Source organism: Syngnathus leptorhynchus, chromosome 5 (genome assembly GCF_054491065.1).
Source record: "Syngnathus leptorhynchus isolate UIUO chromosome 5, UIUO_Slep, whole genome shotgun sequence".
NCBI lineage: Eukaryota > Metazoa > Chordata > Actinopteri > Syngnathiformes > Syngnathidae > Syngnathus > Syngnathus leptorhynchus.
The window spans coordinates 8,308,682-8,327,111 of NC_141199.1; the positions used below are offsets into that span (position 1 = coordinate 8,308,682).

The window sequence follows — 18,430 nt, forward strand, 5'->3', positions numbered from 1 at the left end:
ACAAACAAACAAACAAACAAACAAACAAACAAACAAACAAACAAACAAACAAACAAACAAACAAACAAACACTGAAGATGAATCATATTAAACATGTCAAACATAATAAATCCAAAATCATGTCCGTAAATTTGTACGTTACATGAGGGTTAAAAATAGAAACGAGCATTTGTTCCTGTGGCTGGCATGAGTTGATGAAGACGCATGAAATCGTGATTGGTTAGCTTCCAGCAAGTTATCCAATGGCGTCGCAGTCCGCTCAACCAGTGCCAGCCACGCAAATGTACAGTACGCCCTTCACGTTGCTCACATGGATCTGATCGAGGCGATCACGCCACACCCCAGTCGAGTAGACACTAGCAGTAGCCGAATCCTCACGCAGGAGGAACAAACATCTTGTGTAACAGCTGCAAGAGCCGGGGTTTCCTACAGCAACCAGTTGCTCACCGCGTTCCGTTCCGTGCCTTACTTTCAAGCTCCACAATGTCGGGAAAGCGGCACTCACAGCGGCCTCTAAGCGAGACAGTGCCTGAGAATTAGTCGATGATATTCGGGGGAAGTTTTTCAACCACAGCCATTGCATATTGTTGTGTCCTAGTCGTCGCAACTTTTTTTGGGGGGGAGGAATGAAAGTCGCTTTGATTGTTAAAATGGGATTGTTTTTGCACAACGTTGACTCTGTCACCCCTACAGCCTCTTCAACAGACAAGGTAAGCGGTTCGAATCAAGCTTTCTCCTCTGACAGATCTGTTAGCAAGATGGTAGTTACCTTAGCATAGTAAACATTCACTCGTTTGTCAAACACAAAAAGACGGTGGCTGTCGTGTACAACACGTTGATGTTATGTTACTCATTGGCTACGTTAGGACACAATGCTAACGACAAGATACCAGGCTCTTGCTAACTAAACCTAGCGTTGCTAAAGTTAAAGAAACCTCGAGGAGTCGGGGCCTTGCGTTTTAGCAACAAGAATGTTGAATAAACTTGTTGTGAACGTCGCTCCGCAACTTGTAGTTTAAAGGTTTGGCATCATAGAACCCTTTCTCTTCAGTGCGGTTCATTTCAAGTGAAGTAGTTAGAGACAGTGAAAATGAAACCTGCATTCGCCATTTATTGCTTGATATTCCTTGTATAGTCTACCTGTTCGCACAATGCAGTAGTATGTTAAAACATTGTGATTTACATGTTTCATCATTTCTAATTGCCTCACTTTGGGGCTTGGGAGATAGAGTTATAATATGTTTGCTTAATGAGATAAATGTGTTAGCTCGGGAGCAAAGTACCAAAATTAAAACTATTTAGTTGAGTTTCACGTTTTCATATGAATCATTAATCTTTGTGAACATTTCTCCATTTCAAGTATTTTGAAATTCAAGAAATTTATTGCCATGGTTTGTGTCATTTTAGCAATGATGTGAAATGAATCCCAACTAAAAGGATTCAGGGCAAACAGCTCCATTGTAATACTGCAGTAATGCTGATTAACTATAAAAGTGTAAATGATGGTAAATGGCAGAGCTATAGTAATAATAACACTATAGAGATGAACAGTAGTATGTATGTCACTGACCTTACTTGTTATACAAAGTACAAAAATATTTCCCTGGATAAATGCAATTATAACTATAACTGTGTTTGCATGGGTTAGAGATGGATCATCCTGCGCGTTGTACGGACAGGTTACGTCACCACTATATGAATGAAACTCGGGTTTTAAAACCTCTGTTTAGGAAATGGTGCCTATCCTGTCTATGTGTATATTTCTTTTGTTTCTGGATGTCCCTTTACTAGTAGGAGGTGTCACATGACTCAGACGTATGCTGATGACTTTACTGTTAATACATCAGCTGTATTTTCTTTATTAGTGCGTACCGTCATAATGAATCATATATGATGGTTAACTTTTACCCACCCTGCTTTGTCATTTAGGCAAATATTCTAGCACCAAAATAACTGTTAGTCAGAAAGTAAGGTTGTGCAGGAAGGGGTATCGAACCGAGATTTTAGTGGGTGAGCGAAAGCGATCAGTGAATCTGAATTCTCAGATTGGATTCGGAACAAATCAAGAACAAGTAGGAATGCCAGAAAAATTTTCAGCCCAAAAGTGCATTTTCTACCTGGCATAGCCATCATGGCCGCCCACGATGCATCTTGGTTGAATGGAATTGGACGATGGAGCAACTCCCTTGCTACAGCAGCTGATTATTGCTCGGAAGGAACCGGCGAAGGGGTGGCTCTCTGAAAGTTTGGTGCAGTAATGTGACATGAGAGCTGAAAAATAAACTTGTTCAAAACCAGGTCAAAATGATGTTTACTTTAAGTCAAACCTTCGTACTGTGTGCTGTGAATATAGTTCACTCACCTCTTTGTTCACAAGGGATTTTTGAATATCTTTGTCTACTCCATTGTATCATAATATACCTGTGCACCAAGCATTGAGCACCCCAATAAATAAATACATAAATCCAGCTCTCTATCAGTTTTGAAAAAATTGAGACTGTTTTTTGTTTTGTCTTCTGTTGTCTGTGACACGTGTAGGCGATTGTAACTGTATGTTTCCGTTCAGGAAGCAGCCGCCAGCCAATTATATAATTCAAATACACTATTAGTTCAATTAAAAAGATGCAGAGCGCTCTGCCCTCTTAAACATTGAGACCGCAGAGCGAGCATTAAATCGTGCACTCGCGTTAGTGCTGTCAGATGAAATGTTTACACGCATACACTGCAAAATTGGCCACATTTGCAAGCATATTGGTCGTAATCTTGAGCTCTGACTGTTTCCAAAAGGTGTTAAAAGTTGTACCCTGGAAACAGTTGGAAAACGAGGGTCCCAGAAGAGTGACCACAAATGAAAACCAGTGCATGAGAAGCTCGTTTTGCCTCCTAGAATTTGCTACACTAGCACTTGACGTGCCGCTGTTTATTGATTGGTTGACCAATTATTGTCACCTAATTGACTCAAAAATAACAGGAAGAGCATGGAATTACTGTTGCCATGGTTACCAAGATCGTACATGGTTCCAAAGAACATATGTCCAGTCTAAACGCAGTACCATTACATCAACAGTGTGTGTTGACATGGTCTGTACCATGATCTGATCTACTCTCTCTGAGATGTATTTTTTTTCAGTGTTTACTGGGTTTTAAGTTCCTGACCTTTTTATCCTTCATCTTTTTAGTTGACGTCAATTTCTTCAACACGTTGTGGTTTCCAATAGGGTGTGTTTTTGTAAAATAAGGACTGAAGACCCAAACAAGGTAGATGGTTAGGTATCAAGTGGCAATAAAGGCCCAGGCGGCCAGGTTCAGAACAAAAACTGGGGAAAAGCCAGCAGAGCAATGAAAACAGCTGAGGTTATCTGAGCTGTCATCTTTTTTTTTTTTTTTTTTTTTTTTTTTTTTTTTTTTTTATTCCTCCACGAATTCAGTCTCTATGTTCAGCAGCATTTCAGAATAGGTCATAGTTGAAAAGATTACAAACAATTTGGTGTGCAATGATGACACAATCAGGTATGTAAGACTGGCCACTTTTTTTTTTGTCAGAATTTGACTTTGTGCTGATCAAGTGGGTCGTGTGGCCGGCTCTCGCTGCTGTTGCTTGGAAATTTCCGTAGAGCAATCCTTCCTGGGCTCGACGTGAGTGTGTGTGTTAGTGGGGGTGGGTAGGTGTGTGGGGCAAGAAGGGGGAAGAAGCAATACTGTATGTTTGAGAGCTGCTTTTGTGTGGGAGTATGACCTGAGAGCTGGAGGGACTGGTCTGGGATTTTGGATCCAGGATTATCATGCCTTTCAGTTCTGGACCTGTGCTGGTAATATAACTTAACTTCTTTGGCCAGCTAATCAATCATTAATTGAAAAGAAAATATCGTCCCTGAACAGATCCATACAGCTTCCACGTGTGATTTTGATTACAGTCTTCTTTCGGTTCTGTCACCAGATATGACTGGCGTTCAGTCAGTGACCTTTCATTCGAGTTCAATGTCATTACCAAATATTAGAAACGTACTACTTCTAGAAATAAAGTTGTGTTGATTAAAAATGGTGTATGAAAGTGGACTCTGAAAAATACAATTTGACAAAGTTGACCTTACAAAAATGTTAGTGGTGGGTGTGGATTTTTTTGATTTTTTTATGATTACATTGTATTTTTTTTTTACTTTTTTTTTTTTTTACGGTTCCCTTCCTTTGAAATACATAAGCTGGTCGGTCTCTCATTGAAAGTATGACCTGCTGGTGAAAAGATTTTGTGATTCAATCGATGTTTTGAATCTTTCAAGATGAATTGTGGTTCCATCCATTCTTTTCTTTCTTGCAGAGCCTACTTCTCTGCGAAGGTGTCAACAACCAAAGCTACATGTGTGAGTCGGGTCACTGTTGTGGAGAATCTCAGTGTTGCAGTTACTACTATGAGCTTTGGTGTAAGTGCCCTGCTATTTTCAGCCGAAACAGTCAACACACAAATAGACATGCTGCTGTTTTGCTGTTGTTGTGAGGCAGCTGGATTGCTAGACTCAAGGAAGTCATTTTTAAAATCCATCATGCTAGTTTCATTTTCATATAGTGCCAGAAAATCCCAATTTAAATCGACATTTTTAAATGCTAAAGGTGATGTTGTGGACTATTGAAGAGATGGGGGGGTGTCCCGTATTTTTTTTTTTAACCCCATAATCTTTTCCCGAAACGTTCAGTATACATTATATACACAAAACTAAATTGAAAAAGAGATTTTCAAGTACAGAATAAAGTGTGGGGGATAAAAAAATCTCAGCATATGTGAATCAGAGGGTTCCAAACTGTGAGAATGCAGAAGTTCACTGTACATTTATAGGCAAGCGGGGAGGTGACAACATAGGCAGGTACATCCTATTTTATAAGTGAGGAAGAAAACACTTGACATCTTAGGTTCAACAATCAATTTTGTTTTGGACACATTTTTTCCCCAATGGAAATTATGTCAATAGAAATGTAGTCAAACGAGTTACAGATCAGGTGGCAATTGAAACCAACTCGTGACACAATGTCATCAAAATGTTTTGATGACACAATGTCATCAAAATGTTTTGTTGAAATTTGATTTGTGCAACCTTGGGATTCAAATTTAGAGTTTATGGGCATTAGTCTCGTTTGAAAAACCAGAGGTAGGGAGTGCACTGGCCTAACATATTTAAAGTTGTGACTAGGAACGATACGTTGCCGCTGTGGATCGGCAAATAAATCAAACCCACACACCCTGACATGATACGATTAAAATCTGATTTAACAAGGTATAAGCATACTGTTTGTCAAACATGATGAATGTATGTGGATTGTGCCTTACCGTAGGGTTTTGGTTGGTCTGGGCTATCATCTTCATTTTGAGCTGCTGCTGTGTGTGTCACCATCGCCGCACCAAACACCGACTGCAGCAGCAGCAGCGACAGCACGAGATCAACCTCATTGCTTATCGTGAAGCACACAACTATCCCTCAGTGCCCTTCTACTTCAGTAAGACTTATCATCACACAGTATACATTCATGCTCATGTTGATGCTCATTTGTTGGCTAATTGTATTATGGAATGATCCTGAATTATCCATCCTTTCGTACAAGATGTTCCTAATTCATTCAATGTCAGACATTTTTAGAAGAAGAAAAAAAAAAAAACTCCAACCTCTTGAGTGCCAGCTGTTTTGATAGCATCAGTGGGTTGAATTGACAACACTGACGCAGCGATTGAAACTTATTACATTACTCCAAGGTTGATGGTGACGATGCATGTTGCCAGCAAAAATAATAACAAACAAAATGAACGTTTGCGACCTTGAATGAACTCTGATGTGACTTTGTTGATAATGCTCATTCTGGAGATACCAGATGAGATGAATTGTCTGAAATATTCACCAGAAATGTATTCGGACACCTTTTCTCATTCCGATTACTGTGGTAGTTGGCAGCGGTAGACCATAATTACTGCAGCTCAAAATGTGATGATCCCTGTCATTATAAACCGGGGTAATAGATATTTAAGTCCCAGAAATATTCACAAAAACATGTGACTACAGCCTGTACATAATTTAAAGTTCTTGTGGTAAATACGTGTACAGAACATTGTGGTATGACGTTTTGCAGGTGTGTGAATCGGTTTATAAATGCTCTCTGTCCATTTTGATTTGGTAGAATATCACCAAATTATCGTTATTGCGTTTTTGGAAAAAAATAAAAAATTTTCTTGGCTTCTATCGCCCAACCATAGTTTAAACACCCCTGAGTTAGAGTTAAAAACCTTTAAAAACCAAATTAAATATATAAATTGTTAGGATACGGATTTTAGCTATTGATCTGACTCCAAATTACGATCAACTTTAACACAAGTTTCTATGTCCTAATCCACACACTGGCGCACCTAACAATTTTGCGAGTTCGTTCTGTCAAAGAGAAGACCAGTAGATCAATCAGACCAAATTTACCAAATGTTTATTCCTAACAAAGTGCTCTAATACAGGCCTGGGTCCCGGGTCCCTCACACTAAAACTCGTGCGTTTCTGTGACCACCAAAAGACGACACATTCTTCCGGGTTGCCCAGTTTTAAAGAAACACAATATGAATATTAAAGCATGCAAAATATTGTGTGATGATTGGTCGATGGTCATCTCCTCCCCGTCGAGGTGTCATCACTGTGGTCAGGAGTTGGGGGTTTTCCTCTCGAAGCCCAACCACCTGGACGTGGTATTGTTCTTTGTTCTCGCTCCTCACCCACCTCGAGGTGTTATCGTCTGGTACTCTGTTGGAACAATCTCGGGGGAAGCCTTGGCCTGCCAGACCAGGAGGCCTTATCTTTATGAGTTTACGACTCTCCTTTAAACTAAATGCTTTCTATTTGGTTCAAGGAATGTCTTTTGATCCTTGTCAGCCTTATGTTTCCTTCCTGTCCTTATGTTACTTTTGTGTTTGTTTTGTAAGAAGTCTTCAATGACAATGAGCAGAGCTTCTTTGCATAGGCGAAATGTTCTTTGTCAGTTTAAAGGGACTTCATTCCTTTTAGTTAACTGTAGCTTTGATTCATAGATTGTAGATGATCAAAATTGGTTATATACAGTTTGAAGAAGTCACATTAAAGTTATCCCATATTTACTCAATGTTCGTTTAAGGAACTGTATATCAGTTACCTTACATTTACTTAATATGTGCTGAAAGGTTTAAGTAAGGTTAGATATTATTATTATTATGTGTTGTGTTAGTTTACTAAGAAGTTAAACTTAGCAGGAGTCGGCCACCTGTGGAGAGGACAACTGGTTGGGGGAAGAAAGCAGACTCTGCACTCCCAATGTGGGGGTCGAGAAGATCAATTCACACTACACTACATTCCTTTTCTAATCAGCGTTACTACAGCCACTATCTCCCTTCCTTTAGTGTAGCAACGCCTCTGTAGCCAGGGCATCCAAGACATCAAAAGGAGGAGCACGTGGGGGAGGAACTCAGAACTGGCGGAAACTGCAACCGAGCCTCCCCCCAATACTAGATATTATATTGATATGATTATATGTTTAACACAACCTTGAAAAATATGTTTGCTAACTGCTGAAAGCACATTTCCCTTTATTCCCTCTCATGACCTCATTTATGAGGTCATCACCCGCGACTCTAGCAAATATCTACCAGTGCGCTATCGGTCCTTTCTTCCTCCCGCGGCTCATGTTGAGCCACCAGGGTATATTGGCCCATCGGTGGCAACGGGCCAACGGTTTTCTCGATCAACCGGACAGTGAGTGATCTAATACATGGAACACAACAACAACCGCATAACATCATAATTGTAGTAAAAATAGCCACAGCAACAAGCACAGACATGATGAGCCCTTTCCAGTTTCCAAACGTTTTCATCCAATCAAACCAAATATCGGTGTGTACACCTGAATGATCTTTCATCTTTTTATTCAGTGTCCTTAGTCCTTCCAACGCCTTGGTCAGTCGTCCCCCTGGTGCCGTGTTGTTTGGGATGAAAGTACAACATGCATCACCAAACATTCCACACACACCATGTTCCTTAGCCAATAGCATGTCCAACGCAATTCTATTTTGGAACGCCATTAATGACGTCGCGGCCAATTGTTCATGAACTGCGGCAAATGATTCAGCTGTATAATTACCAAGTCGTTGGACATTGTAATGAACGTAATTAATACGGTCTACATTTTTATTGGGGGTGATCCATAGGAAGATACTTTCGAATCCCGAGGCCACTTGATTAACGAGTTTATACTCATCTGGTACACCTCGGGGCACTCCTATAGCGTCAATATATGTTGGATCGTCGTCGCTCAACCACGGGGGCAAAACGTTTCTTTTGGCTCGCTTCAGGAGCTCCGTCAATGGGGACTCCAGGTCCCAATTGAGATTCTGTATTTCAATGGGGACAACCACCACAGGCATTATCAAAGACACGAGGGCACAGATACCTGATGCATTCTTCGGCAAGCGATCATATAATTTGTCATCACCACACCACAACCAGATGTCTGCACGAGAGAGAGGAGAGGTTACAGTCAGTGACAAATTTTTGAATTTGAAATTGAATTTCCACCATGTGGAATCTATTGTCCCAATACTTATGCCGGTCCCCTTTAACTTTAAACATGTCATATTTTGTTGAGTCACATGGTTGTCAAAAACGGGCTTTCTTTTTTAGTGAATAATTGTATGCCGTGACTCTCCAATGCCCTCTCAACCAAAGACAAACTAAACTCACCCCCTAAGCATTGAGAATAAAACAACCACATTTCTCCGTATGTTAATTTACCTTTTCCATGACATGAAGCAACTACAAACCGTCCATCCCCTTTACATTGGTGAATACATGTCCCTTCTCTGTCTGGTGGGGCTAAATCCAATATTTCCCTTACCTGTTCAATTTGCTTCCTCCACACCCTTCTCTGGTACTTTTCCAATTTGTCCTGTAACGTTTGGTTTGTCTCTGTCCAATTAGACAATGTGACATGCATTTGCCAATTCCCGCTGTCACATCTCTGTCTCAAACCTTCCTGTTCTTCTCGTGAGAGCTCTTCTGTTGTGTTCACAAAAACTACTTCTCCTTTGCATCAATATTGTCTATAGGTGGGTGAAATTTGAATCTGGGACGTTTTCTGCTGGATAGTCTCATCAATTGTCATCAATGTCCACACAAAAAGACAACTTACTAAAAATAGCACTACTAAAATTAATTCTGAAAAATCCGAAAATCCTTTCGAGCCCTCTCCTTTACTTTTCCGTATTGCTGCTCCTTCTCCTTCTGTCACCCCCCTTTGGCCGGGTCCGGGACACGGCCAAACAAGAATACCTTCATCTTGACGGAACAAACTCTGGGGCCGGACGTAGGTGTGAGTAGTGATACCACCGACGTCCTTTGAAGTCGAGCTGGGTCATGTGAGAGGTCCTGGCCAAGACACGAAAGGGGCCCTTCCACCTGGGCTCCGTCCACTTTCTGGAGATGACTCTGACGTAGACGTGTACATGTGAGCTGTTTCTCCACCGACACGCCTTCCTCCGCCGCAGCCGTTTTCTCTCCAATCTGTGCAGAAACACTGGACACCAAAGCAGACAAATAGGACCCTTATGCTGTATGAGACCAATTTGGTACCGTAACATCCTCCGGTGGGACGAGCGTCGTTGCTGGTCCCGGCATTAGACGACCTGTCATCAATTCAAACGGTGCAAATCCAGTGTGCCTGTTAACAGATTGCCGCACAGACAACAAGGCAAGCGGAATCGCTTGGAGCCAATTCATTCTCATTTGAGCAATAATTTTGGCCAGTTTTTTCCTTCAACGTCCGGTTCATTCGTTCAACTTTGCCCTGGCTCTGAGGATGGTAGACACAGCCGAATCGATGCTTCAAACGCAAAATTGATTCCACCTTGGCCAAGGCTTTGTTGTTAAAGTGTGTACCATTGTCAGAGCGGATCAGGGCGGGAAAACTATGCGTGGGGATGTAATGGGTGATCAAAGCCTTGATCACAGCAGCAGAATCTTCTTTCGAGCACGGATATGCCTCAGGCCAGCCTGAGTAAGCGTCAACCAACACAAGCAAAAAGCGTTTCCCATTCACTCTTGTATTCATGTCGGTGAAATCAATGATCACCTCTGCTCCCAGCCACGGGGTCGGCTGAAACAGGCCGGGCTTAGGCTTCAACGTAGGATGCAAACAGGAGTCTGGGTGTTCCCCGTCCAGATTACTGGACCGCGGAACACCAACATCATCTCCAGCAATCCTGTCTGCCATGGGTTGTTTAATTTGGTATGCATTCTGAGACTCAAACCAGTACAAATTAGGAATGTGAGTTTCCCGCCAATCGGTCTGTTGCAACAACTGCTTGACCATTGAGCCCAATTGTCTGGCCTTGTGTCCTGGGGCAATAGCTAGGGAAATGTGTGGCACCCCTTTTTCTGTCATTTTGAACCACTGCATTTGTTCATGTGTCAGCTCAGTTACCGCTGCAACTCCCTCTTTACCAATCAAAATGCGTGATGAAATTAAATCCCACATGTGCCCTTCAATTTCTTCAAACAAATCCCGATATACATCATCACTTTTTCGGTCATAATATAGAGTGCAATGCAAAGGATCAACAGGTGGGTGGTATGGCGTCAGTGAGCAGATCCAGGGTTTCCACAGTTGGTAGGTCGAGAACACACCACCACCAGCAGGGGTCTCTGGCTCCAGCCTGGCCCAGTAGATGGTTGCCGTTTCTGCTTCTGTTGGTAGGGGCGCCATCAGCCACTGACCATGTTGTTGTATTTGTTGTGAGCACTGGATGCTGATGCCATCTGGAAATTGAATAATCACTCCCTCTGGCCCACACAGAATTCTGGCTTCAACGGCTGACAACAAGTCCCTCCCCATCAAATTGATTGGGGTGTCCGTGGAATGGATGTATTTGTGCCAGAGTCTACACCCCGTCCGGGTGATCACAGTCTCAAGTGGTTTGGTAAAAGGCAGAGTTTGTGGTTTTCCCGAGAAGCCGACCAAAGTTGTTGTTTTCTTTGACAGTGAGGATACAGGAAGGGCAGTGTTTATTGATGAATATGTTGCGCCTGTGTCCACCAGCATCTGCACAGGTTTTCCCTCCACTGTCACATGAAGCATTGGCTCCGCCGGGCCGCTGCTTCTCTGGCTCCCCGGGCATCCCTATTCGAATTGTCCACACCAGAGATCATCATGTTGATAGTACTGACCTCTGTGTGCTTGTGGCTGTTGCCAGGGTCGTCCACTCGAGGGAGCTGTTCGTGTTTGTTGTATCGGCTCCTCGGGTTGATGTGGCGGGCCTCCGGCTGGACGGCCGGCTCCGTGCGGTCGATACTGCGGGCACTCTCTTGCCCAGTGATCGGTTTCGCCGCAGATGTAGCATGCGTTGGGCGAATGGATTTTGTATGTCGCCCTCCCCGGGTAAGCAGGTGCACTCCCTCCCCGGCCTCTGTATCCGCCCCGGAACTGGCCCCTTCCGCGTCCCACCACCTGAGGAGCCTGTGACATTTGCATTTCCTTTTTCTGTGATTTAGACTGTCTAGCTTCACCATGCATTTTTGCCAACTGTAATTTCAACAACTGTTTGGATAATGCGTCTGTCTCGTTATCAACTTTAGCTTGTGACTCAGTAAACATTCTGCAGTGATGCAAAAGATGACGTTTAAACCGTTCCTCGGCACAAACCAGAATGTCAGGGTCTGACATTAACTGCTTCTTCACATCTGGCGGAAGTCCATCCACCAGCGCCGTCCGGAAGAGCACCTCTGCCTCGTGCGTGAGAGCCGGATGGCGACCTGTGGTTTCAATCCAACTCTCCACACATGTTACATAATGTTGGGCAGGTGACATTTTCACATCATAAGGAAACATAGTGGGGGCCAAATCGGTGGGTTGTGGGAAAGTCATTTTAATGTTTTCAAACAGGGGCGCTGCTACTTGTGGCAAGGGCACCTCCCTCCCCAGTCTCGCTGTGCCTGCTGCTTCCTCAATCGCCTGCAATTGCACTAGGGAGCATGCTCCTGCCAACATCTGTCGCATGTCACCAAGTGTACAACTCTGTCCACTCATTAGAGCCAAAAACTTGTTCAGCCACACCTTGCCTCCTCTGTGTAGTGGGGGCATCTTTTCCATCATCGCAGTTACATCACGGAGCACCATGGGCTCGTAACGCTGACCATCCGCTGTTGCCACTAGGGGACACATCAACTCATTTTTCTGAACCTCTGCTTGTATCATCTGTCCACGAGTACTCCGCAAATTATATTCTCTCCGTGTCTGGCCCTCTCCCTGTCCGCCCTTTTTTCTACCATTCAGATTCGCGTACTCCAACATTTTCCTCTGTTGCATCACAACATCATCTTCCTCCTCACCGCTACTGTCCCGCTGTGAATGCTCTTTCTGTCTCCACTCACTCTTCGCGTCTTGTCTTATTTTCTCCGTTACCCATTTCAACATCTGAGCTTCCTGTCTACGCTGCTCATCAACTTGATCAACTTTCTTTTTTAGCTCCTCGTTCTCGGCACTTAGTCTATGCCCACCTACTCCTTTCGTTATGTTGGACGTTTGAGAGCTCGGAGCGGGGGTGGAAGTGTCCACGCGGGACGCCTCCTCCTCCCTGATCCGTCGCCTCTCTCTATTTACTGCTTGTTCAATCAGTTGTACAATACTTTGATCCGCCCTTTCGCCTTCGCCCTCGACATCCACTACCAGTTGGCCACCCAACGTCACCACTGGAGCCATCACTCCGGGGTTGCCGTACGGCGGCGGTCCAACAGCAGTCACTCCGAGTGTGGGGGCACTCGGGGGTGTTACATCATGCAAAGATGGATAAATGCCCTTGTATTCAACTCCTTTCTTATCTATTTCCACCGCTTTCTCTTCCACTTTGGCATGTATCGCATACAATTAAGAAATCTACTTGCCATGTACTTCTCATCACCTTCAAGAGTTAGAGATTTACCGTTTTTTATTTCCTGTCTTAACTTGGTATTTTTAGATTTTTCCAATTTTTTTCAATTTTTTGTTTTACTTTTTTTTTTTTTACTTTTTTTTTTTTACTTTGAGGATCCTCAATGCAGGATTAAATTTACCCTTCAACAAAATTACTAGCCTGTGTATTACGGTTGGTTTTTGCTAGTACTGTTTTTTACTGTCAATTTATCCTACCATTCACACCTCTCATCACACACACTATCTCACTCCATTCATTCCTCTCAGCACACGCACTCCTCTCATCACACACACTATCTCACACACACTCCTATCAATTTGGGGCATTTTGGATGTTTTAGCGGTCTGATCTCTCACAGAAGGAACTGTTACCACCGGATGTTTTCGGGAGAGCCTCACACCTCCCAGGATCTCAAAAAAAACCTGGCTATTTGAATACGCTCGTCAACGTACCCTTGTCCGCCACGACTAGGCTAGGTCCCGGACCTATTCGTAATACGCGTAAGTCCCTGACTTTACCGTACACGTCACACACGTAAGTTCCAAACTTATTTGCCGTATGTATCTCTTGCACACTTTATTTGATCTGAACAACAGTCTCCTCTTAAATTTCCTCTTTCAATTTGCAGAATTTCGACTTATAGTAACAGGTATTCTGCTTACCTTATCAGTGATGAGCGCTCAGGGTTGAGGAGACGTTGTACCAGCTCAACGTTGTGCACCTTACTTATTCCAAACGGTTCGCCGACCGAGAGACAGCGTCCCGGACGCTGTCCGGTGTCCTGGATACAGACCACGAGTTGTCAATTACCCTTCTCTCGACATCACGTCGGGGTCACCAAGAAATTGTTAGGATACGGATTTTAGCTATTGATCTGACTCCAAATTACGATCAACTTTAACACAAGTTTCTATGTCCTAATCCACACACTGGCGCACCTAACAATTTTGCGAGTTCGTTCTGTCAAAGAGAAGACCAGTAGATCAATCAGACCAAATTTACCAAATGTTTATTCCTAACAAAGTGCTCTAATACAGGCCTGGGTCCCGGGTCCCTCACACTAAAACTCGTGCGTTTCTGTGACCACCAAAAGACGACACATTCTTCCGGGTTGCCCAGTTTTAAAGAAACACAATATGAATATTAAAGCATGCAAAATATTGTGTGATGATTGGTCGATGGTCATCTCCTCCCCGTCGAGGTGTCATCACTGTGGTCAGGAGTTGGGGGTTTTCCTCTCGAAGCCCAACCACCTGGACGTGGTATTGTTCTTTGTTCTCGCTCCTCACCCACCTCGAGGTGTTATCGTCTGGTACTCTGTTGGAACAATCTCGGGGGAAGCCTTGGCCTGCCAGACCAGGAGGCCTTATCTTTATGAGTTTACGACTCTCCTTTAAACTAAATGCTTTCTATTTGGTTCAAGGAATGTCTTTTGATCCTTGTCAGCCTTATGTTTCCTTCCTGTCCTTATGTTACTTTTGTGTTTGTTTTGTAAGAAGTCTTCAATGACAATGAGCAGAGCTTCTTTGCATAGGCGAAATGTTCTTTGTCAGTTTAAAGGGACTTCATTCCTTTTAGTTAACTGTAGCTTTGATTCATAGATTGTAGATGATCAAAATTGGTTATATACAGTTTGAAGAAGTCACATTAAAGTTATCCCATATTTACTCAATGTTCGTTTAAGGAACTGTATATCAGTTACCTTACATTTACTTAATATGTGCTGAAAGGTTTAAGTAAGGTTAGATATTATTATTATTATGTGTTGTGTTAGTTTACTAAGAAGTTAAACTTAGCAGGAGTCGGCCACCTGTGGAGAGGACAACTGGTTGGGGGAAGAAAGCAGACTCTGCACTCCCAATGTGGGGGTCGAGAAGATCAATTCACACTACACTACATTCCTTTTCTAATCAGCGTTACTACAGCCACTATCTCCCTTCCTTTAGTGTAGCAACGCCTCTGTAGCCAGGGCATCCAAGACATCAAAAGGAGGAGCACGTGGGGGAGGAACTCAGAACTGGCGGAAACTGCAACCGAGCCTCCCCCCAATACTAGATATTATATTGATATGATTATATGTTTAACACAACCTTGAAAAATATGTTTGCTAACTGCTGAAAGCACATTTCCCTTTAATATAAAAAAAAAAACTTTATCTTTTTATTTGTGGTATTTCATGATTTCCCCCATGATTTGTATTTATTGCTCCACATGTCATATTTCTGTTTCCAGCGTGATAAAGGTTCTTATCTTTGTAAAAACAACATTGTAGGTACAGCTCTTGGACTTAAATCTCTTCCACTCCCCTTTTACCCCCCCCCCCCAGGGTTTCTACCAAGCTACCTGCTGCCAGATTACGAAGAAGTAGTGAACCGTCCGCCTACGCCGCCACCACCCTACAGTGCCTTACACACAGGAGCATCGTCGGCAGTCTCGCAGCCTCATCCTGAGCAGCAGGATGGATGCTGTCCAGCCGTTCAACCGGCTCCCGCACCCCCCGATCCGGACGCCATGTGCAGCGTGCCCAGTCAAGAGGAGCCACAACCAACCGATTTAATGCCAAAGCCTACACAGACAACACAGGATTCCGAGATGATACTTTTGTCAGAGGGGATCAGTAGGGAGGGACTCAACCTGGAGGATAAGAGAAGCGACTGCAAGGATCCTCTTTTGAAGGACCTGTCGGAAGACAAAGAACGACTCCCTAATGGTAGAAGGCGTCGGTTTACAGGTGACTCTGGAATCGAAGTGTGCGTGTGCGGCTCACGTGGGAGCAACGGTTGTAGCGGAGCAGGTGGCCTGGAAGGCAAGGAGATGCGGGAACTGGAGAGCCTGCTGGATCGTGAGGGAGATGCGGAGGAGGAGGCTGGAGACTTCTGTGATAGCTGCGTTCACCGGGTTTCCTACGGTGCGGAGGAGGAGCCGGCGCTCGGCGGCTCGGACAGACGACCGGCACCAGGATCCTCCCAGCCGGTGCACGTAACAGGCGGCGCCTCACTGCACTCTCCAGTGTGCCTCCTCCTCCACACCATCAATGAGCAGGAGGGTCCACACCACAGCACCAGCACTGAGGCGCAAGGTTGAAAGGCCCAACCGTGGAACATGAAAGCTTTCTTAGCGGCACAAAGGTTTTCAAGCCTCAAGAACATTCAGCTATAGGTGCAAATGATCTGAGGTGGAACATGAAGTGGGCTTGACTAACTTGACAATTGGTGCATAAGACGCAGCTCGCACAGTTGGTATCTTTACATCTCGCAAGTGTTGCAGAAACTGGTTCCGCTGTGAAAACAGAAGTGAGAAGATGGCCGATTTCACTCAACTGGTGCAGGAAAATTGTTACTTTCACACTCGACACACACTGTTTGAGTAAGAGAGCATATACTGTAGAACCATCTGAAATGGACCTGAATACGCTTTATTTTCCCTCCGGCAATTTTGAAAGAAAATGCTTGTGTGGTGTTTTTGTTTGATCCGAATCACTAGCTATAAGCGCATTAACAAGTCTTTATGTGAGCAATTTCTACTTTGCACAAATTGTATTTATCTTTTCTAAATGAAGCTTTTAACTGAGACTATTGTTTTGCTTTTCATAATTTATGTCTTAAATTGTAGCACGTTGTTAATATCTTGAGGCCTCAAGTGCATCGGATTTGGTTAACTTCCTGAATGTTAGCATTATGTGCCTAGCCACAGAGGTGATGGGGTTGGGGACGTCAACTCCGATTGTCATCTTCACTTGCAGTAGAGTATGAAAGCATTGATTTTTGAGTTGCTGCATTTAAATACATGGGATCATTTGCGCAAAACAACGCCAAACATTTGCCCATCTTCTACAGTACGTTTGTGCTGTATAATAACCTGAGGTATGAATTGTTTTGCGCTTCAAAGTGCCCTCCCCCAGACACAGTTTGGTTTGAGGGGGGTCGATATAGCGTAGCCATATTAGTTGGCCTGTTATGACACCATTTCATTAATCCCTTCAGCAACATACTGTAATTGTTATTGTTTTTACTATTATTATGATAAACCAACGCAACACCGACGCAGGCTGGAATGGATACTCTAACTATGGAATGGGCAAGACCTCAGACTCATAAAATTATTTTTGTATAAGCACCTAAGCAATTGCCTAGGCTAAGACTGAATCTCAGCTCACATTGATTAGAATGGACGAAACGTTCCGAGTGCAGGAATGTGAACGGTTTTGAGTTATGAATGATGACAATGCTGCACTATAAAAAAACAAAATGGCCACATGTAAAAAATCAATTTATTGATCTCTAACCTGCTGGTAGAATGTTGCACATCTGCCCCTTAAATCGAAATATTGCAACGTTTTAACAGCCAGATGAAGAATGTACCTGAATAAAGGACACTGATCTTATATATCTTTACAAATGGAGTTTATCTCAAAATATATGCAGCAAATTTTACCAAGCACAAGGTTTTCATCAGCCAATGCAAAGGTTCACTGAAACGATTCCAATTGTGCCCCCACTAACGAGAACTTCTGAAGCGCAATTTCTATTAAGCTTTATTGTCTTAACGGAACCAATCAAAAGTTGATTGTAGGTACTATCTGTGTTGTATAATTTAATGTAACTTGTGGTAAATGTAGCGCATGAATGAGCTATTTTTCATGAGCAAAATCATTGTAAGTGTATTTTAAATACAAAAAAAAAATCTAACATTGGGAAACCACTCTATTTTCAAATGTATGACCATGTGACAGATTTTAGACAGGCGCAAGTAGCTTTATTCAATTTGACTTCATGTCCTTAAGTGTCAAATTTATTGAGACTCGTGGTGAAGTTGTGTAAAGGGTACATAACACTGGTCTGCATCACCCCCCAACCCCTCCCAGTACCACCCCTACCCCAAAATATACATATAAAAGCTGCTACCAAAGTAGTCAACAAAATTCTCTAGGGCATTTTTAGATGTAGAATACAAATACCTCAATTTTTTTTCTCCATGTTTTATTTTTTGTCTAAGTGCAAGAATTTTTGGTTGCAGTCGTAAGGCATATTAAAGCAGTGTAGTCAAAGATAGAAAGAAAGGTACTTGTATTTACTTGGCATGTAATGAAGGTAACCGTATGGAGAAAATGAAGGGTGCCACTGTCTTCGCTGTGAAAAACCTATCTAGAATGTATTTCCATTTATCTTTTGATGCAGACCAGTGTAATAATTGAACATATTTGTTCAACTCAATCAGGTTAAATCATGCCAAAGACTCGCTTACTTCATCACTGTGTGGATCTGCACATATTCTTTGAATGTTACTATGTCAACACCAACCAACATGGATGTACTTTTAATAAACATTTTCAATTTTAATTCAAAGTTGTCATGTTTTTCATTATTTTTAACCCTAGTCTTGTCACCACAGAGACAATTATTTGGGATAATTGGGTTTTTGTGAATTGTTAAATTTTACTGTTTATATTACAACGCAGATATGTTTTGTTTTCTTTGAGGA

General features: G+C 42.9%; 1 protein-coding gene across 2 annotated transcripts; it reads left to right on the forward strand.

The window, feature by feature from the left end:
- The first annotated feature begins 285 nt into the window (after positions 1-285).
- On the forward strand, positions 286-18,288 carry wbp1lb (WW domain binding protein 1-like b). Of its 2 annotated transcripts, XM_085911020.1 has the most exons (4): positions 288-710; positions 4,316-4,418; positions 5,323-5,484; positions 15,276-18,288. In XM_085911020.1, the coding sequence occupies exons 1-4, from the start codon at positions 627-629 to the stop codon at positions 16,031-16,033; spliced, it is 1,107 nt and encodes a 368-aa protein (XP_085767146.1). In that variant the 5' UTR covers positions 288-626; the 3' UTR covers positions 16,034-18,288. The 2 variants fall into 2 exon arrangements, with proteins under 2 accessions (XP_085767147.1, XP_085767146.1); XM_085911021.1 differs by lacking the exon at positions 5,323-5,484 and having other exon boundaries at positions 286-710.
- Positions 18,289-18,430: the final 142 nt, after the last annotated feature.

Bases quoted from the DNA above. Each gene is read 5' to 3' on its own strand.
- wbp1lb (XM_085911020.1), top strand. From the start codon at position 627: ATGAAAGTCGCTTTGATTGTTAAAATGGGATTGTTTTTGCACAACGTT. The intron at 711-4,315 runs GTAAGCGGTTCG...TCTTTCTTGCAG, and splicing joins CAGCCTCTTCAACAGACAAG to AGCCTACTTCTCTGCGAAGG. The intron at 5,485-15,275 runs GTAAGACTTATC...CCCCCCCCCCAG, and splicing joins CTCAGTGCCCTTCTACTTCA to GGTTTCTACCAAGCTACCTG.